Raw genomic sequence first — 27195 nt, 5'->3', positions numbered from 1 at the left:
GCGGTGCCATAGAAATTTTAGAATTGTTTGTTCTTGTTCTGTGAAAAATGCTGTTGGTATTTTGGTAGGGATTGCATTAAATGTGCATACTGCTTGATAGTACAGACATTTTTACAATATTTTTTCTTTCAATCTGAACATGGATTGTCTTTCCATTCCTTGTGTCATCTTCAATTTACTTTACCAGTGTTTTAAAGCTTCCAGGGTACAGGTCTTTTTTAACTCTTTTATTCCTAGGTCTTTTATTTTATTATTTCTGGTGCAATTTTAAGTGGAATTGTTTTCCTAATTTCTTTTTCTGCTGCTTCATTATTAGTGTATAGGAATGCAACAGATTTCTGCATATTGATTTTGCATCCTATAACTTTACTGAATTCATTTATCAGTTCTAGGAAGCTGTTATCTCTCATGAACATAGATGCAAAAATCCTCAAAAAATATTAGCAAACTGAATTCAAGAATACATTAGAGGGCACCTAGGTGGTTCAGTTGGTTAAGCAACTGCCTTCAGCTCAGGTCATGATCCTGGAGTCCTGGGATCAAGTCCCACATCGGGCTCCCTGCTTGGCAAGGAGGGAGCTTGCCTTCTGCTTCTCCCTTTGACCCTCTCCCCTCTCATGCTTTCTCTCTCTCTCAAATAAATAAATAAAATCTTTAAAAAAAAAAAAAAAGAACACATTAGAAAAATCATGCATCACAATCAAGTGGATTTATTCCTGGGATGCAATATTCACAAACTGATCAACATGATATGTCACATCAGTGAGAGAAAGGATAAAAATCCTATGATCATTTCAAAAGATGCACAAAAAGATTTGACAAAGTACAACATTCATTCATGATAAAAACCCTCAACAATGTGGGTTTAGAAGGAACAAATCTCAACATAATAAAGACCACATGTGGAAAAAAAACGCAGCTCACATCATACTCAGTGGGGAAAAACTGACAGTCTTTTTCCTAAGGTCAGAAGTAAGACAAGGGCATCCACTGTCACCACCCTCATTCAAATAGTACTGGGAGGCCTAGCCATGGCAGTTATTCAACAAAAAGAAATAAAAGGCATCTGAATTGGTAAGGAAGAAGTAAAACTTTCACTATTTACTATATATTTGGGAAACCTTAAGGACTCCAGTAAGCCTGAGCTTTTAACCACTGCATGTGACTGTTCCCTAAACCAAAGAACAGAATAACCACTTGCTTTGCCAAGAAATCAGAGTAATGCTTTTCTGCAAATCTAAACTCCATACTGAATTACTGTGACATGTTAAACTAAGAAAGACAAAAACACACTGTAGCAAATATTCTGTCAAGTCCTTCTCATATTATCTTTCATCTCAAGTATATCAGGTTTTCTGTGTAAATTACATACTTTTTTCCCACTGGAAAAAAGAAAAATCGAATTTTAAAAACAACCAAAATAAATTATTGACATATGTAAGAAGTAATCCGCGCATTTAAAGTGTAAAAAATTTCAAAGACACACATGTCATGATTCTAGAAACTGCTTACCTTTTCTTACATTAAAGGACAGCAATGAGGGTGGAAGGTCTTTTTTTAAATTTTATTTATTTTTTTATTAATTATTTTTATTAACATATAATGTATTATTTGCCCCATGGGTACATGTCTGTGAATTGTCAGGTTTACACAATTCATAGCACTCACCATATCACATACCCTCCCCAATGTCCATAACTCAACTACCCTCTCCATACCACCTCTCCCCCCAGCAACCCCCAATTTATTTTGTGAGATTAAGAGTCTCTTATGATTGAAGACAGTGTCTTAAAAACAAATGTTCAAACCACGTAGGAGCTGAATAACAACAAAAATTGAAAATAATCAAATGTTCATTTAGGATTAAAAAAATTATAGAATTTCCATAATTGGGAATATAACCATAAACTAACATATTTTTTATCTAATTAATTCCTGCTTCCCTATCACATGCCAGGCACCGTTGAAGGAATTGAGCATCTGTATGTACTAACATGAAAGAATTTCCACCTTTTAGCACTGTTTATGTCCAAGGAAAGGAAAACAATGTGAGGGGAAAAGGGTGATAAAAGGAAACATTAATTTTTAACTATATTTATTTTTTATAAAGATTGCAATTTTTAGAACAGTAATATATTCATGAATTATATAACTCATTTAAAATTATTCTGTACCTGAATGCTTCCTTCTGTATCAAGAACTTCAGCAACAGGAACTGACTGGATAAACTGCATGAAGCCTGCACAGAAATATATGCATTGAATTAAGCACAATATTGATTAAGCAATAAAAATAATGGTTCTACTAAGAATAACCCTCATTTTCAAATGCATACACTACCTACTTGAACAACTTAAAGAGGTCTCTAAACAATATACTTAGACTGGCATTTAAGTCACAGGAACTGTAAGAAAACTTTTCTTTCAATTAAGCTGATTTATCTGTATGTTTCTCCAGGCCAGTTTCCATTACTGTATACAAGGAAGAGAAAATAATAGCTAAGCTTCCTAAATTGGGCACAAAAATTTCTTCTTTCTGTACTTTTGTAACATATACCAATTAAAAATATTCTTAATTTAAAATCACTTTAAGAAATCTTAAGTTATGTAATATCAATTGCCTAAGCCTAAAACTGAATTATGTTTATTGGCTTTTTTAATCTAATATTTCATTTTCTAACATTTCCTAGAAATGATAGAAGAAGAAAGTATAAAACCCTTATAGTACCAAAAAGAAAGGGAAGAGGACATTACATGGGAGAACAAGAAGGAGAAAAGCTAAGTGTAGTAAGTCTAGAGACCACAACAGTAGTATAAAACAACAAATCTATGAAAATATCAAAGATGAATGAAGGAAACTACTGTATACTCCTTTAGAGTAAGAAAGTCTCATTCATTGCTGGATTACAAACAGGGAATAATCTGCATTAATTCACTTGAAAGATATTTATTGTCTTTCTCCCATATAGTAAATAATTGGCCACGTAAAAAGCATAGCTTTGACCCTGCCCTTATAGACTGTACAAGCCTGCAAGTCTTACTGGGATAAATACTATGAAGAAAAGGGTTCTATGAAAGAGAAAGTGTAGGGAGACATAAATCACCACAGAGATCAGAGGGCATCAGACATTTGGGCCATGTTTTGAAGGATAATGAAAGTTAAGAGATAAAGCTGTGGAGGAATGGATGCTAAAGATGATGACCAAATCATACATGAAAACTCTAAGGCTGAAAAGAGCATGGTGTGTTTGAGAAAATGGAAGGTGGCCCATGTGGCTAATGCCTGGGAAGCAAGGGGAAGACTGGCAAAAGAGAGGCTTGAGAAACAGGCACAGGAGCATGTCACAGCAAGCCAGAACTTGTGAACCAAGCTAAGGCTTTTGTGTTTGTCCAAAGAGCAAAAGGAAGTGAATAAATCAACTCATGCAGGGTAGTCAAAGAACATAAGTACACTTTAAACAAGATCATTCTTTTTTTAAAAATTCTTTTAAAATTTATTTGACAGGGAGAGAGAGCATGAGAGGAGAGAGGTCAGCAGGAGAAGCAGACTCCCTATTGAGCAGGGAGCCCGATGTGGAATTCGATCCTGGGACTCCAGGATCATGACCTGAGCCAAAGGCAGATGCTTAACCAACTGAGCCACCCAGGCACCTAACAAGATCATTCTGAGAGAAAAATGAGAAGAGGAATTATCCCACCAAATAGATTTGAGGGTGGCCAGGGGAAGAGTAGGAAAACTAAAATAGATACTTTTGTTGTTCCCAGGTACCTAAGGTAGAAGCTCTGAGAGTAACAAGACTAGGGAATTTACAATGGGTTTTAGGTCAGCATTCCTAAGGAATCATCTATCAAATTTCCAGAGGTTATTCCATCCTAGAAAGACTTAGATGCCATAGATCTCTATTTAAAAAACTAGTTAGTAAGGCAACATCATTTGCCAAGTGGTTTTTTTAAAGCAGAGCACAATACAAAGCCACTTTGCATCATAGTAACTCTCAAATGATGATTCAGGACAAAAATTACTATGTAAGAAACTACTGTGAATTGTAACTGGTTTTGAAGGCAAATAAATACAGTACAAAGGTGTTAATTTCTCCTTACAGATACACTGTTTAATGTTTTTAAGAGGAAGCAAGGGAGAAAAGGAAAGAGGCACAATCAGTCTTCAGTGCTACAAATGAATTCAATCTCTAATGTTCTTAACTTTCAATTAAAAGAGGAAAAGCAGCCTCATTGGATGCTGAAATAAAAAACCATGGTGTAACATAAACTTACCATGTTTTGTACTGGTGGCTAATACCTTGTAGGGTGTTAACTTCAAATCCAGATTTTCTTTCCGTAGCAGCTTTTGATCAAAAGATAAAATATGTTAACCAAATATAAAGACTGTTCTAAAAAAGTTTTGTAGGGAAGTATTGTAATAGCTTAATGTAAGAGATTTAGGCGATAAATCTAAATTGAAATTTAACTAAATTAATCAGTTAATTTTACTTCAATCATCGAAATAAACTTATTGAGCACTTACTTGATGGTATGCCAAATTTTTTTTATCTTATTCTAAATCACTGTTGATAGATTTCAATGAACAGTAGGGTTCCTCGAACTCATTTAAGCAGTTCTCTCTAGTCACTAAGTATTTCAGAACTCACAAAAAAGAAAATGAGGGCAAATATGTTCCTTTTAAAGATGGGAAGGGATGCAATTTAAAGAATAAAAAGAAAAAGTAAAGAACAAAAAGATCTAGCAAGAGGAATGGAATTACTAACCAAGACACCGAAAGAACTTAGCTGAGAAGAAAGTTTTAATAAAAAGAAATGCATACAATTTCATTTAATACTCATCACAAGACACTCTGCAGTATACAAAAACAACTACATTTGTTCAAGGTCAAGAAGAAACTGCTGAGCTTCCTAGGATTGTACCTGAATGTTAAAAATACTTCTGAGTCCATACACAGTGTATACACTAAACCACAGTTTTCCAAAATTAAAAAATGTTCCCTGCCAACATAAGGTTATATAGTCACCTTGTCCATGAGTGAAATGATTTGAAGAATAAGTTGATCTTGCCGTAAATCATCCCCATGTTTAAATATAACTGGGTATTTGCCTCCATCTTCCGTCTTAAAGAATAACTGTGCAGGCATAAGAGCACTCTGGAAATAAAAAATATTGTTTTCAAATTTGGATATAAATTAATGCACGAAGATTTACTACACACAGGAGGAAATGGTGACCTGTAAGGTAAACAAGTAAGCTACCAGAACCTAAAGAAACAAGATGGGCTGGCAGCAAGATGTAATTAGATACCTTGGAGAAAACAATGAGCAAGCTACCAAACAGAAGATTACCCGGCATAAAGAACAAGAGCTCTGTCAGTGACAGAAATCCAAGCTCCACCAGATATTAGCTGGGTGATCTCTCACGTGTTCTTTAACCTGTCTCCTCACTTGTAAAATAAAGATAACTTTTCCTCTGCACAGTTCCTAAGACATGTGACAGCAAATACAGTAAAATGTTAAGAAAAGTCAAACAGTTGTTCACTGTGTAATTCTTTACTCTTTGCTGTATGCTTGAAAACTTTCCTATAAAATGATGGGGTAAAAGGTGTCAAAAAAATGCTTCAGTGAATTTATGTTTAGAAATTACAACCTCTTTTGGATTAAAACTCTGAATTTTAAATTATCTTCAATTTAGAGCATCCTTTTATCACCCCAAGCAAAAAATGTATTTTGTAAATTACCTCAAAAGCATTTCTGAACCAAAAAAAAAAAAAAAAAAAAGCATTTCTGAACCAAAAATGATTAAGAATTACTATGACAGAGTTATGTAGTAAATGACCTGGAACCATTAATCCTAAACTCTAACCCAGAATTTTTAAGAATGCTTACATACTTTAAGGATTGTAAGAAAAACAAACAGAAAGACTGGCAATCAGGATCAAAAATATGTCTCATGATAGTTTACTGAACATCCACTTTGTGCATTTAAGACGTAACTATAATACTACACACTTAAGAAGAAAATGGGTCCAGAATCCACCTAACAATAGTGGCAAATGTATACTCCTATACCACACTCTTACAACTCCTATTCTGTCTTAAATATTTTTCCTCATCTTGTTTCCAAAAAATGGTATAAAACTACCTTTTTGATTTACTGCTCTTGATTATTCCTCAGGGAATGAGAATATTAGAAGCTGGTGTTGTTTGAGAGTTCCAGTCCAAAGGAATACCAGTTGTACACATGTATACCAGTTGTAACATGTCTGTATGTAGCTTTTAAAATCTCAGCTTCCGGTGGGTTCTAAGCACAAGCTAAGAAATATTTGCATTTTATCTCCTGCTCCAGTGCTTTTCAAATTGCAGGTTATAATCCATGAATGAGTTTTAAAACCAAGTAAACAAGTTGCAAGTTATATTTAAAATGTAATACACCAGAATAATTCTTAAAAGAATAGAAACTATCAGAGTCTATAACATGCAAAAAGGTTCAGTGCTACTTTAAAAACATGTTTCAGTTGTGTGAGCTGGGATGTCACAGGTTGCCTTTAAACACATGCTTGAAAAAAAAATCCAAACTACTTCTTACTATAGTCACATCCCTTTTTATATGTGTAAGTAGTTGTCCTATGAGCTCTTTCATTTCTGGTACAAAGTAATATTCCAGCACAACATATACCCTTCCACCACTAGAATCACAAAGCATAAAACACCATGTCTCAGAGACCTTTCTTTATGATGCCCTACAGAAAACGATGCTTCACAGATAATGATGCTCACCCAGGACTTTGGCCCAACTGGAGAAAGTGGCTACCATCAGCTTTTTCTAAATAACCAAGTTGTGGCCAACCAAAAGAAGTCTGGCACGCTATCAAGGACTAAAGAGAATTACTACTTGAAAACACAAGAAAAAAATTTAAGTCACAGGAATAAATATCAGAGCAAGAAATGTTAAAAAGGTTAACCGAGACTATAACCATATGAAATTATGAACTGAATAGGCAATATAAGTTTTGCAATTTTAAGTTTTTTTTTAAAAGCTTATATTGAAAAAGTAGTGTGGGTCTAATAAAACATTCAAAGAATTAAAGATTAAAAACAACCCACAGATAAAAAAAAATATTTGACACATTTTGTATAAAAGTATCTACAGGGAAATCAAAACACAATGATTAAAAAAAGGTAATTTTTTTATCTAGCACTTACTATATCAAACAAAATTACAGATATTATCTGCATTGTAATCATTTTTGAAGGGAGTACCTCTGTTTTTGCTTTACAGAATTAGGTTCCAATCATATATATTAGAGATCCATCATAATTACCTTAAATAATGTAGCTGTTTCTGGGATTATTCCTCTAATTTTCACCTGAGGTTCTAAAGGCAATGGGATAAGTTCCACATCTGACAAGTTCATCTTTTCATTGTCTCCAAGCAATGCCTGTAGTCTCTCATTCTAAGAGAACAAATCAGAAAGAACTGATTACGTTAAAATGAAAAAGAAGTTTATAAACACATGATAAAGACATAAAGACTACTCCTATTAACTTAAAATGTCTCCAAAGTACCATAAAAGTAACACAAAGCAGACAGTGCACCCCTAAGAGACAAGAACTCACACTCGGAATCTGCCTGACAAGAGCAGTGGTACACTTCAAGGGGAGCGACTTGACTGTGAAGAGCTAGATTTACACAAGGTTGGGCAATACATTTCTCTTGCTACAGATGAGAATAAGGAATACACTCATGCCAGATTTTAAAACTCCATTTCTGTTTTCAAAGGATGTGTGAAGCCACAAAGAGAAACTCATTTCATTTGAAGCTTAATTTTATATGATGAAATATTAAGCAAGAATTTCAGTATGTTGCCCCAGGGCATATTTCAGGTTTAAAAAGTAAACAATTCACTTGGAGGAACTTGAACCCTACATTTTACTGTTCATTGGATCTGTCTGATCAAACTTTTCCTAAGAATATTATCATTTATTTTCTTCAGCTCACATGCATACTGAGTCAAGAATTCAGAAACTGAAAATTTCAAGTCACATGGCTTTGTCATGTAGCAGCATCTATATTGCATAGATCAAGTCCTTCCAGTCAATTTCAAATCCACTTGAAAGCTTCGAGAGTCTTGCATTCTTTTAACAGATGTGTTTGTTCTTTAAAGGGGAAAACCTGACCTGCCGATCCTAGCAACATAGAGCACTTCAACTGTAAAGCTACTGAGAGGATGCGGTGTCAAAGGAGCAAACTCTGCAACTAGTAAGGTGGAAGTTCAGAAAAATCATGTTCCCGGGACCACTAAGACAGAAAGTCAGATTCTTCACCTCCAGTAATATTCCAATTCTCCCTCTGAATGCAGAAAGTCCGAGTTAAGGTCAACTGAAAACCGGTACAAACTTCTACACAGCCATTATAAAAATTAGTAAATCTACTCCCTAACCCAACGTATGATCAGATATACAAATATGAAGTAATGTCAATTAACCTGAATTTCAAGTTATCCTATCATGACCAATTTCTAATTGATATACTAATAAACAATAAAATAACCAGAAAACAGATCAAAGAAGGGTGAGAAATCCAGCCACTTCTCACTACGCCCACTGCTATAAGCCCTGGGCTCCAAGCTGCCCTCACTTCTCAGCTTGACTACTGCAGTAGCCTCCTGATGGCTCTTCTTCTTCAACTTTGCCTCTTATAGTCTCTTATCAAAAACAACTAGAGGGCGCCTGTGTTAAGCGACTACCTTCAGCTCAGATCATGATCCCGGAGTCCTGGGATAGAGTCCTGCATCGGGCTCCCAACTCCACAGGGAGTCTGCTTCTCCTCACTCATGCTCTCTCTCACTGTCTATCTCTCAAATAAATAAGTAAATAAAGTAATAATTTAAAAAATAATAAAAATAAAAAAACAACTAGAGTCGGTTTTTTTGCTGCTAAAACCAAAGTCTGGTCACGTCACTCTCTTCTTCCAAACCCAGCAAAGCTTCTATGTGAACTCAGTATTTAAGTTAAAGTCCTCATAATGGCTTACGAGGATATATACTCCAATTCCCTCTTATCTCTGTCCTCAGTCCTCCTCTCCTACTACTCACCCCCTGCCCATTCTCCCTCCACTCCACATACACTGGGCTTCCTCCAAGTTCACAAATATGTCATGCACACAACACACATGCAAACAACTCACATCAGGCTTCTGTCCTTGCTATTCCTCTGGCTGGAATAGTCTTCTCTAGATATGCCTATGGCTTGCTCCCTCACCTACCTCAGGTCTTTGTTCAAATGTCAACTTCCTGATCACGCTACTGAGAGGTAAAACACTGCCTTTCTACTCAAACCCAGCACTTCCTGCTTCCTGTTTCTGCTTTATTCTTCTCCAGAGTATACAACAGTATCTACTCTATATTTCACTCACTTATTCTATTTAATTTCTCCTCCAAAGCTCCATAAGAACAGAATTTTTAAAAAGATTTTATTTATTTATTTGACAGAGAGATTACAAGTAGGCAGAGAGGCAGGCGGGGCGGGCGGGGGTGAGCAGGCTCCTCACCGGGCAGAGAGCCTGACGCGGGACTCGATCCCAAGACCCTGAGATCCTGACCAGAGCCGAAGGCAGAGGCTTAACCCACTGAGCCACCCAGGCGCCCCAAGAACAGAATTTTTATATTCACTGCTGTATCACCAGAATCTGAAGAAGTATTTGGATGCATTAGGCATGCAATACATTTTTACAAACAAATACATGATTGTCACCTAAAGAATCAAAAAGTGAAAAGAGAATATTTAACATTTAAAATGAAAGCTTTAACTAAAATTTTTTAAAAGATTTTATTAATTTATTTGAGAGAAAGAGAGAGCTCATGCCCATGAGCGGGGGGAAGGGGAAGAGGGAGAGGTACAAGCAGACTCAATCCCAAGACCCTGAGATCATAATCTGAGCCAAAGGCAGACACTTAACTTACTGAGTCACCTAGGCACCCTAATTAAATTTTTAGAAAGTATTGATGGAAATGCATTTTTATTGAACTCCAATATATAGACTCAGAGACATCTTTCAACAGAATTCTTCCTAAACTAGAGGTCAACACAGGAAAATAGTATTGCAAAAATTTTATCATTTGTTTTACCCATATTACTAATAACTCACATATAACGTTCCTATATATCTAATGCTGCCGCATTCACAATGACATATTTCTCCCAAACTCATTACGGAAATGGGGGGATGGAAAAGTGCTACATGTAATTTCAAATTCTTAGCAGTAGTGAATTCATCGTTACTAGTAATAACACAAATAATAGTACTAGACAGCCATCTTGGCATTTCTCCATGGTGCCAGGGCTTGTTTCTAGTTAATTTACATTAACAAAATTGTCTTTTAACACATCATAAAAAAAAAAAAATCTGAAACGATCTTTAGCCCAAAGATTGAGACTATATTTAGGACTGTCTGGTTTAAAATAGGATGTGTGGCAGAAGCAAAATTTATTTGGGGAAGCTTTAAGTGATACCTTAAATGAGTATGCAGCTAAAACTGAGGTGTAGCCAGATTCATGTGAGTGACCAATAGAAGAGCATGCCACACAACACAAACTGGTTTAAACACATGCCCAGACTGACAGTCGCAGGGACCGCACTGCTGCAGGTGGGTGTGTGGGATCACACTGCTTCCTCACACAGGCATCTGTGGGGAAGGGGGCTCCAGAATGAATAGCAGTAGGGATTTAGTTATTTAACCATGGTTTCTGATTTTTTTCACAGCAATGACAAAAAAAGTCATCTCAATAAAAATGTGTTTCTCTTCAGCCTATTTTCTCCTTCTTAACTTTGTGAACATTATTTTTTGCACATACATCTAGTAGTATTTCTCTTTAGACCTGATCCCCTGCCTTTGAACTTCTGACTCCATTTTTCACTTTTTTTTCTCTCCACTTTCCTCTCACAAGTCTGGAGAAGAACAGTAAAATGTGTTGTGCTCTTTCACAGAGGTCACCAAGAAAGATCTGCCTATGGCTGGATTAGTTAAGAGAAGATATCAAGTGAATTCTTTATACCATTTGGGCTAATGATGAGGGAAAATGACATACGAAGAACAGACACTCAGCAAGCAGAAGCCTTATTTGAGAGAAAGATCCATGTCCTAGCCATTAGAACAGAAGCAAATCCAGTGCTGTTACTAACAATTAATTGTGCCACCCTGGGCAAGTCACATTGGACCTTCATTCTCTCAGAGTAATTCCAGTCTCCATGATCTGAGGTTCTTTCCACATCAAACACATTATATACTAAGATGCTAAAATTTTAAAATGAGACCCAATAAAGCATTATAGATTAATAATACGGACTTAGAATGCCTGGGACCAAACCCCAACTGTAATACTTACTAGCTGAGGACGCTGGACAAATTACTTAACCCATTGAACCCTCATAAACTGTTGGTGAGAATGCAAAATGGTGCAGCCACTCTGGAAAACAGTATGGAGGTTCCTCAAAAACCTTAAAAGTAGAGCTACCCTATGACCTAACAACTGCAGTACTAGGTATTTATCTAAAGGATACAAATACAGCGATTTGAAGGGGCACAAGCATCCCAATGTTTATAGCAGCAATGTCCACAATAGCCAAAATATGGAAAGAGCCCAGATGTCCATAAACAGATGAACGGGTAAAGAAGATATGGTATATGTGTGTACACACACACACACACACACACACACACACACACACACACAAAGTTATCAAAAAGAATGAATCTTGCCATCTGCAACGTGGATGAAACTAGAGGTTACTGGGCTCAGCAAAATAAGTCAATCAGAGAAAGACAAATACCATATGATTTCACTCATATGTGGAATTTAAGAATCAAAACAGAGGAACACAGGGAAGGGAAGGAAAGATAAGTTGGAAATAGAGAGGGAGGCAAACCATAAGAGACACTGAACTCTAGGAAACAAACTGAGGGTTGCTGGAGGGAAGGTGGGTCAGGGGAAAGGGTAACTCGGTGATGGGCATTAAGAAGGGCACCTGATGTAATAAACATTGGGTGTTACATGCAACTGATGAATTACTAAATTCTAACTCTGAAACTAATAATACATATAAGTATATGTTCACTAAACTGAATTTACATAAAGAATTTTCAAAATATTACTTAACCTCTTTCCCACTTTTTTTTATAATTGAGATAATAGCATCTAACTTACAGAGTTGTTGTGAGGACTAAATCAATATACATATATGCACACACACAAATTCATAAAACAGGATCCTGTACGTAATCAGTGCTTGTAAGTCTCCCTATTGCTATAATTACATAAGAATTTCATAAAATATATCAACCCAGAGAGACAGTACCAAAACTCAGTATTTTATGATACTGAAACATTAGTAATAAACAAAAAGCAAAGCCCACAGGTTTACCTTTTTCTTACGATTTCCGCTTTCACGTTGCACTGCCTTCATTAGATGCACCAACCGATCTACAAACGTCTGCTGTGCAGCCAGCAAAGAACGCATAACTCTGACAGACTTATCACCCTAAAGGGATTCAAAGGAAAGGAAAATTAGTTCTGTGTAGCATAATGATCAGGGTTTCTTTAATAGCATGGGTGATCTTTATTTATTCTTCTAATAGCTACAAACTTCAATACAAAGTGAAATTGAAAAAGATTAATTATCTTGATTCAGAGATAATGAGAAAGCTGCTGGCTTATTTAAACACTGCCAACTCTTCCACAGTTGAAAACTATCTGAGCCTTCAGCAAATACTGATCTATCAAAAACAGCACTTTTTTTTCACATACAACCATGTGATAAGAGAATTTGTTCCCAAAATGCATTCACTCATTCACTCAATAAATATCTGGAAGCCTATGATGTCTTCAGAAATGCACTAGGCGTATGGCAGAAACAATATCATCTTCAAGGAACTAAAAAATTTACTGGGGAAGAAAAAAAAAAAGAAAAACATTCTCAAATAGCACCATAATGCATGCTTGCTTAGTAAAATATAAGTCATAAAAATTAAATGCCATAAAGTCTTATGCAGTGAATTCCCAGTTCATAAAATATTATAAAATACACTTTCTCACTTAATCTTCCCAATTACACGGATAAGGGTGGCTAGGCAACTGTTATCATCCTCATTTCAAAGGTGAGGAAATTTAAGCTCAGAGAAAATGAAATTTCTTCACAGGATAACAAAAACTGTAAATGCAGAACTGAGGTTAGAAGAGAAGACCAACTACTTTATCTGCCAATAGGTGAATGCAGAGAAGTTCTGAGAACTATAGAAAAGTTTATCCTCCAAGATTTCAATAAGATGAGATTTAAAGTAGTAAAAACATGAAACATGTTTATCTGCAGTTGCAGATAAAAGATGCTATGAAGTTAATTATTTCTGTAGCAAATCACAGATCAGTGCTGTGAGGGTCCTCGCTGCCCATGCACCCTCTGCTGGCTGAACTATGCCACAGCACTTTAAGAATCACAACACCAAAGAGGAAAAAATGGTTTTACATAGATTCTAAAAACTGTTTAAGAAGCAAAATATGGGGGCGCCTGGGTGGCTCAGTGGGTTAAAGCCTCTGCCTTTCGCTCAGGTCATGATCCCAGGGTCCTGGGATCGAGCCCCGCATCGGGCTCTCTGCTTGGCAGGGAGCCTGCTTCCTCCTCTCTCTCTCTCTGCCTGCCTCTCTCCCTACTTGTGATCTCTATCTGTCAAATAAATAAATAAAATCTTTAAAAAAAAAAAAAAAAGAAGCAAAATATGTTACGTAGTAAGTACCTGCAATATGAGCACTGTCAGATTTCTGAAAATGTACCTAGTCTTGATAAACAAAATGAGAGGGAAGAAATAAAAGAGCAAAGCTTTGGAATTTGTTCCATATATAGGTTTATTTCATTAAATAAGAGGTCAACAAACTTCCTATAAAGGGCCAAGGAATAAATACTTTAGGTCTTGTTGGCCATACAGTTTCCATTTCAATTACTCAACCAGTACTGCAGTACATAAGTGGCCATAAATATATGAAAACAAATGAATGTGACCATGTTCCAGTAAAATTTTATGTAGGAATACTGATACTTGACTTTCATATAACTTTCTTACGTCACAAGATATTCTTCTTCTTCTTTTTAACCATTTAAAACATAAAAACCACTCTTAGCTCATGGGACATACCAAAACATGCAACAGGCCAGATCTGGCCCATGCCCAGTGTTTTTACCAACCCCCATACAAAATGGTTACCTTCAACAATGCCTGGCTGAATCGTCTCATTACATTCAAGTACATCTCATGGGTCTTCGGGTCTCTTTGCTGAGTGTCTTGATCTTCACATTCCACAATCACATACCTTAAAAATATGTTAAGTCATTCATAAAAGGTGAAATAAGAGTCAGATTCATTTTGTAAATATTTCTACTTTTCCACTCAATCAGGCTAGTTCACATTTGCAAAAATAAATAAATGGAAGTAATGAAACATATTTTTCATCACTCTTTTAAAAGTGAAAATTAGGGCACACATACAATCATTTATAAAAGGTAAATTAATAATAATAATGCCTTAATTTGTATAATATCCTAGAGTCTCTAAAAAGTTTGGGATCAAAAGAAGCATTTTCTCCTAATACATTATGAGGTACATACAGCATTACCATATTCAGAAATCATCTAAGCTCACATATCTACCAAGTAACAATATTTTCAAAATCTATGTAGTCCTTCTGTACAGCTCTCTTATTCTGAGAACTTCTCTGAAACTATTTCTCATTAATATACCTCTGCAAAATGAATACAATTTTAAATTTATTTTTCCCATCCAATCTCCCCATTTCTCAAAAATCCATATATAATCTCCCATTTGTGTATCATAAAATTGTCGTTTTAGAGGGTTAAAGAAATTTTAAATATATTCTTAAACCTGGACTGCTTCTACAAATACCAAATCTTATAGCCAAGGATTTGAATTAGATCATAGAGGCCAATGTTCTCTAACTGTTCTGATAGCATCAAGCCATACTAACAAACATATTTTATATCACAACTCAGGACACACAGCCACATGTGTGCACAAAGATGCCCCAAAACAAAAAAGCTTCAGAAGACAATATTCTATGTTAATCTTTGCTACTCTTTTCTATTTCATTTTTCTTTAAATAACAAATACTAGACTGTGAGCCTGTAAATTGATTTCAGTGGATCACGACATGCAGTTTGAAAAACACAGATCTATCTAGACCAACTTGCTTATTTCATCAATAGTGAAACTTAAGAGGAGTTGTGTCTTGGCCACAGCACAATAATTAGTTGACTGTAGACCTGAAATCAGAGCCCAGAACTTTGGGGCTCCTGGGTTAGAACCCTTTCTGTCTTCCTAAGCTTACCCTCACCCTGTTTTATCTTTAAAAATCACATGAAACTTTTCAACTCCCTAATCCGATAATGCTTTTCAAATCTCAAGTCACAGCCACTTAATTATTTTCTTTTATATTATTTCTGGGAAAAAGTATAGTGCGCCAGTAGAAGGTGATGTTCATTAAGAGCAGAAAGCTTACCTGCCTTGTTTACACTATACCCTCAGCACTTTCAGGCCTGGCTCATAACACTTAACAGGCTATTGCTGAATGAATGAATGAATGACTCAAATCTCATAGATCTAGCCATTATCTCAATGCTGATAATTCTCAAATATGAATATATATCCCTTTAATCATACCAAAAGTCTGACTTCGCATTTCTTCGCATGTCCTCTTACATTCAGCCATCCTAATTTTCAAGCAGCATACTCCTTTTCCAAGACACTGTCATTTTTACCTGAACCTGTGTAATACTGAACTTACACATTACATGAATTAGTTTTCAATCTCTATTGAATCTACCAACATTCCAGTCATTTGAACTGGGAATCCTACTGTAGCAGGGTTTGCAAACTCAAGTTTTCTCAAAAATCAGGTAGGAAACATAAATGTTTAAATCACCTGAATACAAAAAAAAGAGAGGTGAGGCAGTACCCAGACCAGAGAACATAAGCTCTACCCAAAATCAACACTGGTACTTTGTGTTTCAATTGTGGTCCATGCATGTAAAGCCAATCCTAGCTCCCATTCCCTTGCTTCAAACATCTATACTCAATTAGTCACCAGACTGTGTTGACTTTTTCTTCCCTATAAAATTTCTATTATCATGGTTCTGTACTACTAGCCAGTCCCATCGGGAATCAACCAGCAGATAACCTATCACCTGGCCTCTCCAACAGTAACAAGAAACCTGTTACTGTTTAATAAAATCATCCTTAATTTTTTTTTTCTTTAAACTATCTTCATAATGTCCCACCTCTATTAACACCAATGATTCTCTTATCTACCAGTTTAACATAGATTTTGTGGCCCCAGCATCGGATTCAAACTTCCACTATGCTCAGTTTATGCACACACTGCAGTCAGGTCAGGCCCCTAACCACTCCTAGTATATGCATCCAATTGGTACTTTTGCTCAGGTTGCAGTGATGTTCAGAAATACCTTCCCATCTCCTACTCACCCTTCAAGTACAGGAGACATTTTATCTCTTCTAGGAAGTCTCCACAGACCCTGACAAGTCCCTCCTTCTCTGATTTCCTAGAAGAAGCCTAGCAGACAACTTGTGTTAAAGTTACCAAACTGTTTCACGTGTTTAACTCTTAGTTCCCCTCATATGTTATAAAGAAACTGATGCCACAGGCCACATCTTAAAATTTTTCAATAGCCCCTGACATACCCATAACAGTCTTATACACAGAAATATTTTAAGGGCCCATGAAAGTAAAAGCCTTCCTCTCTTGACTTCCTAGTACAAAGGTTTACCATGATACTAGCAGCTATTTAAAGCCCTAGAGTTGTATAGCCTAGAATTCTCTGTAAAGTAGAATGAAGAAGTGAACCATGACACTATTTCTATCATATCAGGTTCCCAACAGGAGTTCTAAGCCAAAATTTCAAGAAGGCATTCTTGAATCTTGAATCAAGAAAGCATTCTAGAGGGGCACCTGGGTGGCTCAGCTAGTTAAGCATCCAGCTCTTGATTTCGGCTCATATCATGATCTCAGGGTTGTAAGATCAAGCCCTGCATCAGGCTCCGCACTGGGAATGGAACCTGCTTAAGATTCTCTCTCTCCCGTTCTCCCCACTCTCTGAAGGGAAGGAAAGGAGGAAGGAAGTATGGATGGAAGGAGGGAGGAAGGTAGGAAGCAAGGAAGGAAGGAACATATGACTATTTAAAATAATATTAATTAGGGGCACTTGGGTGGCTCAGTGGGTTAAAGCCTCTTCCTTTTGGGTCCTGGGATCAAGCCCTGCATGGGGCTCTCTGCTCAGATGGGAGCCTGCTTCCCCACTTCTCTCTCTGCCTGCCTCTCTGCCTACTTGTGATCTCCATCTGTTCAAATAAATAAAAAAACACTTAAAAAAAAAAAAGAAATAGGGGCACCTGGGTGGCTCAGGGGTTAAAGCCTCTGCCTTCAGCTCAGGTCATGGTTTCAGGGTCCTGGGATCGAGCTCCACGTCAGGCTCTCCACTCAGCGGGGAGTCTGCTTCCCTTCCTCTCTCTCTGCCTGCCTCTCTGCCTACTTGTGATCTCTGTCTGTCAAATAAATAAATAAAAACCAAAAAAAAAAAAAAGAATTAAAGAAATAATTAAATTAAAATTAAATTAAAATTAAAAATTCAGTTTTTAATCACACACTCTATATTTTAGGCACTTAGTAGCCATATGTACAGCATTATGGATAATTTCCATCACTGCAGAAAGTTTCATCAGACAGCTCTATTCTAGATGAATAAGCTAAGAACAGTCAAGAGAAACTCTTATTTCCTAGTTGCGGTATTCCAGAACGTTTGGTCATTTCAGGATACCACCTAGGAATGTTAAATAGATAGTGATTCTAAACAATGAAACTGTCGATATACAGTCCTATTCAAATCCTATTCAGACCTTTCCATCCTTTAAAGTCCTTGACTATCTCCATTACCTTAGCATATTGTCCTTTTCTGTGTTTACACAGAAATTCAGTTCTAAATGGGTAATAGAGATGACCAGAACATACAGGCTCCACCGCTTTTGTTCAGGTCTCCCTGACTGACCATGAAGTTAACACAATGGTCACAGCTATTTCCTATGACTAAGGGTCTATACTGATGCTCATGATAAAAGTCAAAAAATCTTCCAAGCCAAAGTTCTGCTGCATAAAGAAAAGTCCATCTAAAAATACAAATGACAATGTCATCTCCAAATATGAAGGACAAATTTAGAACAAGACTAAAAGACCTAGATTTGAATCATTTCTGAATTCTCAGTTCACAGCAGGAAGTAGATTCTACAAAGCACTCTAAGATATTCCCTTGAAACCTATCATCTTCAAGTAGAAATGAGACAGAATTGTCCAGGTACCCATTGTAAGATGACTACAGTGGGCTACCTGCTTCCTGGCAATTCCATTTTGTGGGGTAAATAACCTTTATTACCTTGAAAGGTCTTAAAAGTTATAGAAAAACATGTCAAAGCATCCAAAGTTTACTTTCAATTTCAACATACTGGAACAGCTATAAAAATAAAAAACTGGAACGATTTATAGATCCTGATGCCCAACACTTTACAGATTGGAGACTATAACTCCCCTCTGTGGCTTAAAAGGTTGACACTCTTCATTTTAAAAGGACTGTCTGCACAACTATAGGCCCCTAAGGATTCAGCTATAGCAGGAATCCCATTTAAATCACTGGAAAGGGAACAAATGAAAAGGGAAATTCAAAGGTTCAGAAGGAAACAGCACAATCAATTAAAATTTTTATTTTAATGCATTTGTTACAATACGAACACTCTTAGAATGAGAGCCCTTTAAATTGTTACACTTGATTAATATTTTTATAGTACTTTGTCCATGTTCAAAGGAAACGAATGATCATTTTAAGCCAACTACTGAAATTATTTTCCATATTTTCACCGGACACTCACAAAAGCAGTATCTACCAATGTCAGAAGCCCACATCAATAGTTTTTTTCTCCCCATGAGTATTTCTGAATATGTAATATGCAGACTGTAAATACAGGAAAAGCAATTACTCCTCAGAGAAGGAGCAGACATAGCACATGCTATTGCTTCAATGAATCAAAAATATAGCGGGAAAACACAAATCAAATCTAAGTTTGATGGAATGCTTATAAGACTGGGAGTTGGAGCTGCACTTTGTTTACTGTCTATGGAGAAAACAAAGCACTCTTTCTGAATGGAAACTGTTGCCTTGCTGGAAATTGCTCATCTAATAGGTTTCCTACTGTTTAGCTGCTTTCAGAATGGTTTTAAAACTCTTACCTACTTGAAATAAGAGAGCAAAGGTTCTATCACAACTAATTTCAGATTTTACAATGAAATCTCTTCAACAGTCAAATCTGAAAAATACATAATTTTAAAACACCACATAATCAGTATATGCACACAGAGCTCCTACAGTAGTGACTACTCTAGACTATAAATTCTGAACCAGAGAAAACTTTTTTCATGAATATTGCAAGAAAATAAAAATACCTATAAAGGAATTCTCAGAAAATGATTTTTAAAAATATAAAATCTTAATTTTAAAATACTAAGAAGCTCACCCCAAAACTCGGCAACATGCTGAGCGCTATATTTTTTTTAAATTTCCTTTTAAATATTTACTTAAATGTTTATGAGTAAATATTCCATAAGACCAGTGAATAGACATACACTTAAGAATTCAGACTGGAATATGGAGAACATTAGGAAGCAAGAAATTACATTAAAAGGAAATAGTAGCTATGTGGTACTATGAGAATTGCCAAGTAAACTTTTCAAAGTAAAAATAGTGATTAACAACTGGTCAAAACATTCTGTGGGTCTTTTTCAAGGACAGACTGACATTTATTGTGAGAGAAATGTAGTTTTATGAATATTATATTAAACTGCTAAAATAAAAATAAGGAGGTATTTTTCATGCCATTACCAGGACCAACAGGAAAAAAAAATTACAGATTGCAAAATGACAGATTTGGTTAAGACTGTTGATAGCAGTTTTCTTCACTATAAAGGGAACCATAAAGGTTGAAACTAAACAATTATTTATTGTGTATGTACATAATAGACAGCTGTGTTTGCTAAAAGAACCCTCTGATTTAGTTACATATTTCTTGGCCAAGGGCAGTATCCAGAAAAATGTTATGTTTGGAGAGTGGGAGAATGAAATTAATACTTGATTTGACCAGTAGGACAGTTTTCCAAAACTCAGTCTAAAACAAGACAGTTCTTTGATTAATTTCTTCATGAAAAAGCAAAATGCCTCAAATGAGCTTTCAGAATGGGTATCCATCTATTCATTTCTATTATTAAATAAATCCAGTAAATCAGGCAGTATTCTAGAACAGAAACAATTTCCACAGTTAAACACTATCAAGTATGTTATAAGTTTAAAAATGTTTCCAAATGTACAGAGGCTTCAGGTAGCGATTGACCAGCTGGCTCAGCTCGATTGACCAGCTAGCTCAGCTCTTCGCTTGCTCTACAAAACTAGAGGAGGCTCTCTTGTCTAGTGTTTAATCCTAGTGCTTTCTCTTATTGAATCAAAAATATTGCTCATTGTGGCTTAAGCTAACTTGTCCTTTACCCTTAAATATTCTGTGACAGATAAAGGGAACTGAGCCTGGCTTCATGTTAATTGTGTCTCAGGAAGTCAGTCAGCCTTTCTATGGTCTTAGTTGCTCTTCCCTTCGCCTCACTCAGGAAACCTTCTCATGTAAAACAGAGACATTTCTTCTTGCTCCATTTAACTTCATGAGGACAAGGGAGAAGAGGTCACTGAAAGTACTCTGAAAAGAGCAAAGTGCTAAATAAACGATCTAATTCTAGCTGAGATTCCAAGTTCACCTATATCATGCCTCTGCCTCAGTTTCCTCATCCATGAGAGAAGTACCTTCAAATTCCAGCTTCCTATTTTTGCATGATTCTAATACTGTGGTAAACAACATGAAAACACACACCCCTGAAGGATTGTGAGGAATCATACTTACACTACTTAAATAGCATAAGAGGCAAATAGATATCAAACTGTAAAACCTATTACCTTACTCAGTTTTATCTTGGATCCTGGAAAGTCAGTGAAGGTGATGAGGGAGCAGGAGGCTGGCTGAGGACAAGGCAAAAGCTGGCACCTTGCACCCCCTCTCCACCCACTCCCCTCGGTAATATGTGTGACGCACCCCTGACTGCCATAAACAAGAAACAAATAGTTAACTTGCAGAGATCACAATCCTGCAAGACAGGAGTCTTCCCTTGGTTTATGAATGTCCTAGAGATCTACAAACAAAGAAGTTACCTTATCAATAGCACAATTTCCAGAGGCAAATAACTCAGTTTCTCAAGCCCTAAATAAAGTTAAATTTCTTCTAAACCCAAATCTCACTAACAAGGACACTTGATAGGAGAAATGTGAGACTTTATCTCTAGATCTCCAAGATAGTGTTGAGAATCACTCCCAAGCATATGGCCCACCGATATACATCTAAAGGGTCTCACAAGAAGATTTTTACTACTAGTAATAAATAACCTTTCTCCGAACAATAGCTAGCCCCTCAAGGTCCTGGAGACCTTGCTTCCAAAATTCCTTAGAGACTAACATCACCCGCTTTGTTCTCACCTACCCAACTCCTGTGTATATAATCAGCCATTCCTCAGGATAACGGGGCAGCAGCTCTTTCTGCCCACGGGTCCTGTCCCCATTCTTTAATAAACCACCATTTTGCACCAAAGATGTCTCAAGAATTCTTTCTTGGTCATCTGCTCCGGACCTCACCCCACCGAACCTCACCTAGGTTCAAGAACTTCATCAAAGGTGGCCAACAGACACATGAAAAAGTGCTCCACGTCACTTGGCATCAGGGAAATACAAATCAAAACCACAATGAGATATCACCTCACACCAGTCAGAATGGCTAAAATTAACAAGTCAGGAAATGACAGATGCTGGCGAGGATGTTAGAGAAAGGGGAACCCTCCTCCACTGTTGGTGGGAATGCAAGCTGGTGCAACCACTCTGGAAAACAGCATGGAGGTTCCTCAAAATGTTGAAAATAGAACTACCCTATGACCCAGCAATTGCACTACTGGGTATTTACCCTAAAGATACAAACATAGTGATCCGAAGGGGCACGTGTACCCGAATGTTTATAGCAGCAATGTCTACAATAGCCAGACTATGGAAAGAACCTAGATGTCCATCAACAGATGAATGGATAAAGAAGATGTGGTATATATACACAATGGAATACTATGCAGGCATCAAAAGAAATGAAATCATGCCATTTGCGACGACGTGGATGGAACTAGAGCGTATCATGCTTAGTGAAATAAGTCAATCGGAGAAAGACAACTATCATATGATCTCCCTGATATGAGGACATGGAGAAGCAACATGGGGGGGGTAGGGGGATAGGAGAAGAGTAAATGAAACAAGATGGGATTGGGAGGGAGACAAACCATAAATGACTCTTAATCTCACAAAACAAACTGGGGGTTGCTGGGGGGAGGTGGGATTGGGAGAGGGGGAGCGGGCTATGGACATTGGGGAGGGGAGGCGAACCATAAGAGACTATGGACTCTGAAAAACAACCTGAGGGTTTTGAAGGGTCAGGGGTGGGAGGTTGGGGGAACAGGTGGTGGGTAATGGGGAGGGCACGTTTTGCATGGAGCACTGGGTGTTGTGCAAAAAGAATGAATACTGTTACACTGAAAAAATAAATAAAATGAAAAAAAAAAGAAAGGAAGAAAAAAAAAAAAAAGAACTTCATCAAAGGGAAGAGAAACCACAGTGCTAACAAGCATTTCCACGAACACAGTAGTAAAGAAATATAGCCTGATTGATGTAAATAAATACTACCTTCACGGTTTTGATGACTTCTCATACTTTACTTTAAATTACTTTTATGTTTATAGTATGGGAAAAAATCGTCCTAACCAGTACAGAAAATAAAAAAAGAAAGTTATTTCACATACCAGTATAAATAATTAGCCAGTGTTGAGTTTTTGCAGGCTCTTGATATCAAGAAGGTGCAGAGATCTTGCTGAAAGAATTAAAAGAAATGGATATTTATTACCATCTGCTATTAACAAGGGGAAAAGAAAAGAGTCTACATTTGTCTATCAGTTTTCATCTAAATATCTCTTGTCACAGATCAGATTTTTACACATCCATCTATCCCTTCATACTTACATCCAATATTTATTCTAAATTAGGCACTATATGAGAGGCTAATGACACCATGGTTCAAAGAGATACTTGCCCTACTGAAGTTTAACATTTAATGGGGAAGAGAGAAATCAAAGAAATTCATGGAAATAATTTAGATCGGGAGGTCACAAAAGGCAGCAATGGGAATGTGATATTAGGCAAGACCTAAAATGACACTATGGACAGAGGCCCTAAACTTGACTGTTCAAGAAATTTTTAAAAGGCCCACTGTAGCTAAAATACGGTGAACATGAAAGTAAAGGAAGCTAAAAAGACAGGCAAAGCCCAATTGTGCAAGACCTTTAAGGTCACACTATCAAGTATGGATTTTGTTTGCAAAGCAATGGATACTGAACAAAAGATCTTAAGCAGGAGAGTGAGATGATCTGATTTCCATTTTATAAAAACGACTCCAGCAGCTCTGAGAAGTAGAGGCCTGAGATCAGTTAGAGGGCTATTACAGGAGTCTACAAAAGTGAACCCGGGGAACAGAGAAGGAGAGAAATAGATTTTTAAAACATTTGGGAAGTATAATTAATAAGACTTGCTGATGTTAAAGGAAGGAAAGAAAGGAACTGAGAGCAACTCCTAGATTTATGGATTTTGCTAAATCCATAAATAGATTTGGGCTGATTTGCTATGTCATGGATGGAAAATTCCAACTGAGGAACAGGCTGGAGTGTGGAGTGTTGTATTTTGAAATATTAACTTTGAAATGCCTGTCAGTTATACAATGGAGATCAAGTAGGGTTCTGGATATATGAATTTAGAACTCAGATGAGAGAAATGTGCGAGACATATAAATTTGAGTTTATCAGTGCAGCCTTGGGCAAGAGTATAAATTGAGAATAGAAGAGGACCTTGAGGAACATTAAGATGTCAGGCCACAAATAAAGTGCTGATAAAGGAAACTGAGAAGGCACAGCCAGAGAGCTGGGGAGGAAAACACAGGCCTTACAGTAACTTCTTAACCATGAGAAGAGTCCTTCAAGAAGGGAGCTATTTACCCTGCTGAATACTGCAAACAGGACCTGAGTATACATAATTGCAAACATTAGTCATTTCCTACTTTAGCAAAGTAAGTTTTCAGTCAACAGTGGGAGGAAAAGGCCGGAATGATGTGGATTAAAGACGGGGGCGGGGGGGGGGGGGATCAGTATGTACAAACAGCTCCTTTTAGAAGATTGATCTTATTTAAAGAGAAGTAAGAAAATAAGGTGCTATTTCAAAGAATGTGGTGTCAAGGAAGAATTTTTGTTTTGTTACGTTTCTGAATTTTATTTGAATATTCCTACCAGGAGAGGAGAGCATATCTTTGAGGACAGTTATATTTCTTCTGTATAAGAAAACAGAAGGAAAGAATGAAAAAGGATTAGGTTCCCACCTGGTGATGGGAAACAGACCATTCTTACCTAGTGACTTCTATTTGTTTCCATTAGTATGAAGCAGGGCATGAAGGACAGAACAGAAAAAGTATGACAGAGTCACTACAGAGCAGGGAGAGCAACCCACCCAGAGAAATGTAGGATGGCACACAGTGTTGAGTATCCCCCTGATGTCTACAATCATGAATTTACAGTGATGCCAGCATGCTAGGCTATGTGCTTCCTTCAGCAATAGTCAGGCATAGAGCAATTAGGTAATTTATTAGGCTTACAAAGGGCTGAGATTTCACCAGGGGAACTGAAAGTGCTTATAAAAGAATGATAATAAAGCTGAGCCATGGGATTAAAGCTATATTCAGAGGAAAGCAAATACTGAAGGGGGCTGATGAACAAAGAAAGGGGTAGAGATCAATGGATTAGAACTTTCTATGTGGTGGGGGTATTTCAGAAAGTAAACTAAAGTAATAAAAGGTTATTATCACAAAGCATATTTGCCAGTGCTTTCAGAAGTGGCAAGAATCTTATCTTTAATTTTAGAGCTAAAACCTTAGCACTAGATTTTAAATGCGAAACATTTAAAAGCCCAGTAAGGAGATGCCTCAATCAGAAAGCCATGGTAATGAATCCATGAATTTACCAGGTAGAACCTAAGCCTAAAGTTTATCTTTGACTTTATGAGAAGGCTATTACACTTCTATATAATTTTATGTATATTATATATATTTAAATAGAAAACACAGATAGCATTTGATACTATTTTTTATTAAAGAACTATTTATAGAGCATAGACAGGGAAGAATTAAATGTAAAAACATTGGGGCACCTGGGAGGCTCAGTCGTTAAGTCTGAGCATCTGCCTTCAGCTCAGATCATGATCCCAGCGTCCTGGGATTGAGCCCCAGGTCAGCAGGGAGTCTGCTTCTCCCTCTCCTACTCTCCCTGCTTATGGTCCCCCTCTCACTGTCAAATAAATAAAATCTTTAAAAATAATAATAAAAAAAAAATGTAAAGACACCTGTGAAGGGAGCCTGGGTGGTTCAGTCTACTGAGCATCTGACTTTACCTCAGGTCACGATCTCAAGGACCTGGGATTGAATCCCACGTTAGGCTCCCCACACAGCAGGAAGTCTGTTTCTCCCTCTCCCTTTGCCTCTCCCCCTACTCATGCTCTCTCTTTCTCTCTAATAAATATATAAAATCTTTAAAAAAAAATAAATAAAAACATATGTGAAACAAGAAACCTGTAATATAAATTTTTAGACTCAATTTGGGTGAGCAATTTTTAAAACTTTAAAACAATCAGAAGAAAAAAATGTGCTTTAGGAAAAAAGAAAATGATCTCATATTGAAGGTCAGAGATATAGAAAGAAATGGTAAAATCTCTAAATAGTTACTGATCGTATACAATAATATCTAATTAGGGAGTTAAATAAGCTAGAACTAAGTCACTGGATAAAAGCGACATACAAGTAGAGAGGTATACTGTTTTGGCAAAGGATAATACTTCTTTTTTTTTTTTTTTAAGATTTTATTTATTTATTTGACAGAGAGAGATCACAAGTAGGCAGAGAGGTAGGCAGAGAGAGAGAGGAGGAAGCAGGCTCCCTGCTGAGCAGAGAGCCTGATGTGGGGCTCGATCCCAGGACCCTGAGATCATGACCTGAGCCGAAGGCAGAGGTTCAACCCACTGAGCCACCCAGGAGCCCCAAAGGATAATACTTCTTACGCTAAATTTATAGGATGGATGTTAAAATATCTAGCATAGCCAATAAAAGAATTGATAGAGATAATATAACCTCCAAGCTGAGGAGAGAGACAAAGCATAGGGAGGGGATCCAGGCAAATACAGGCAAGAGAAAAATACATAAGAATAGAAAGTACCACCATTGATGATGATGAAATCAATCCAAGTATAGCCCTAATCACAATAAAAATAGGGAAGAAGTTCAGCTAAAAAAGAACAGTGCTGGGGCACCTGGGTGGCTCAGTTAGTAAGGGTCAGCCTTTGGCTAAGGTCATGATCCAGGGTCCTGGGATAAGCCTCACATCAGGCTTCTGCTCAGTGGGGAGACTGCTTCTCTTCTTCCCTCTGCCCCTCTGTCTCAAATAAATAAAATCTTAAAAAAAAAAAAAGACAATAGTGTTACACTGTATTAAAGATAAACCTAATATATAAGGACATATACATATATATATATATGAGATAAGAGATAAACCTACATATAAGGCCCTAGAAATACTGAAATGAAAGGAGTAAAAAGTTGGGGTGCCTGGATGGCTCAGTAGGTTAAGCCTTTGTCTTCGACTCAGGTCAGGATCTTAGGATCCTGAGATGGAGCCCCACTTCAGGCTCTGCTCAGCAGGGAGCCTGTTTCTCCCTCTCTCTCTGCCTGCCTCTCTGCCTACTTGTGATATCTCTCTCTGTCAAATAAATAAACAAAACCTTTAAAAAAAAAAAAAGGACTAAAAAATATACCAATGTATACTAACCAAGACAAAATTCTATTACTATCAGACAAAACGGACTTTAAA

The 27195-nt window shown here is 36.8% G+C and overlaps 1 protein-coding gene across 1 annotated transcript in view; it reads right to left on the bottom strand.

Moving 5' to 3' along the window:
* The window catches only part of PIK3C3 (phosphatidylinositol 3-kinase catalytic subunit type 3), a 152742-nt gene that overhangs the window by 50709 nt on the left and 74838 nt on the right, over positions 1-27195 (bottom strand). The window contains exons 13-19 of the mRNA XM_046025885.1: positions 23044-23111; positions 14256-14361; positions 12425-12541; positions 7326-7457; positions 5026-5154; positions 4275-4344; positions 2175-2239 (exon numbers count right to left, since the gene is read on the bottom strand). Coding sequence (XP_045881841.1) covers positions 2175-2239; positions 4275-4344; positions 5026-5154; positions 7326-7457; positions 12425-12541; positions 14256-14361; positions 23044-23111 — 687 coding nt within the window. The remainder of the gene's footprint in view (positions 1-2174; positions 2240-4274; positions 4345-5025; positions 5155-7325; positions 7458-12424; positions 12542-14255; positions 14362-23043; positions 23112-27195) is intronic.

This window comes from Meles meles, chromosome 12, assembly GCF_922984935.1.
Source record: "Meles meles chromosome 12, mMelMel3.1 paternal haplotype, whole genome shotgun sequence".
Classification (NCBI taxonomy): Eukaryota; Metazoa; Chordata; class Mammalia; order Carnivora; family Mustelidae; genus Meles; species Meles meles.
Note: the sequence above shows the minus strand (reverse complement) of the source record. Positions and strands in the feature narration are given on the sequence as shown.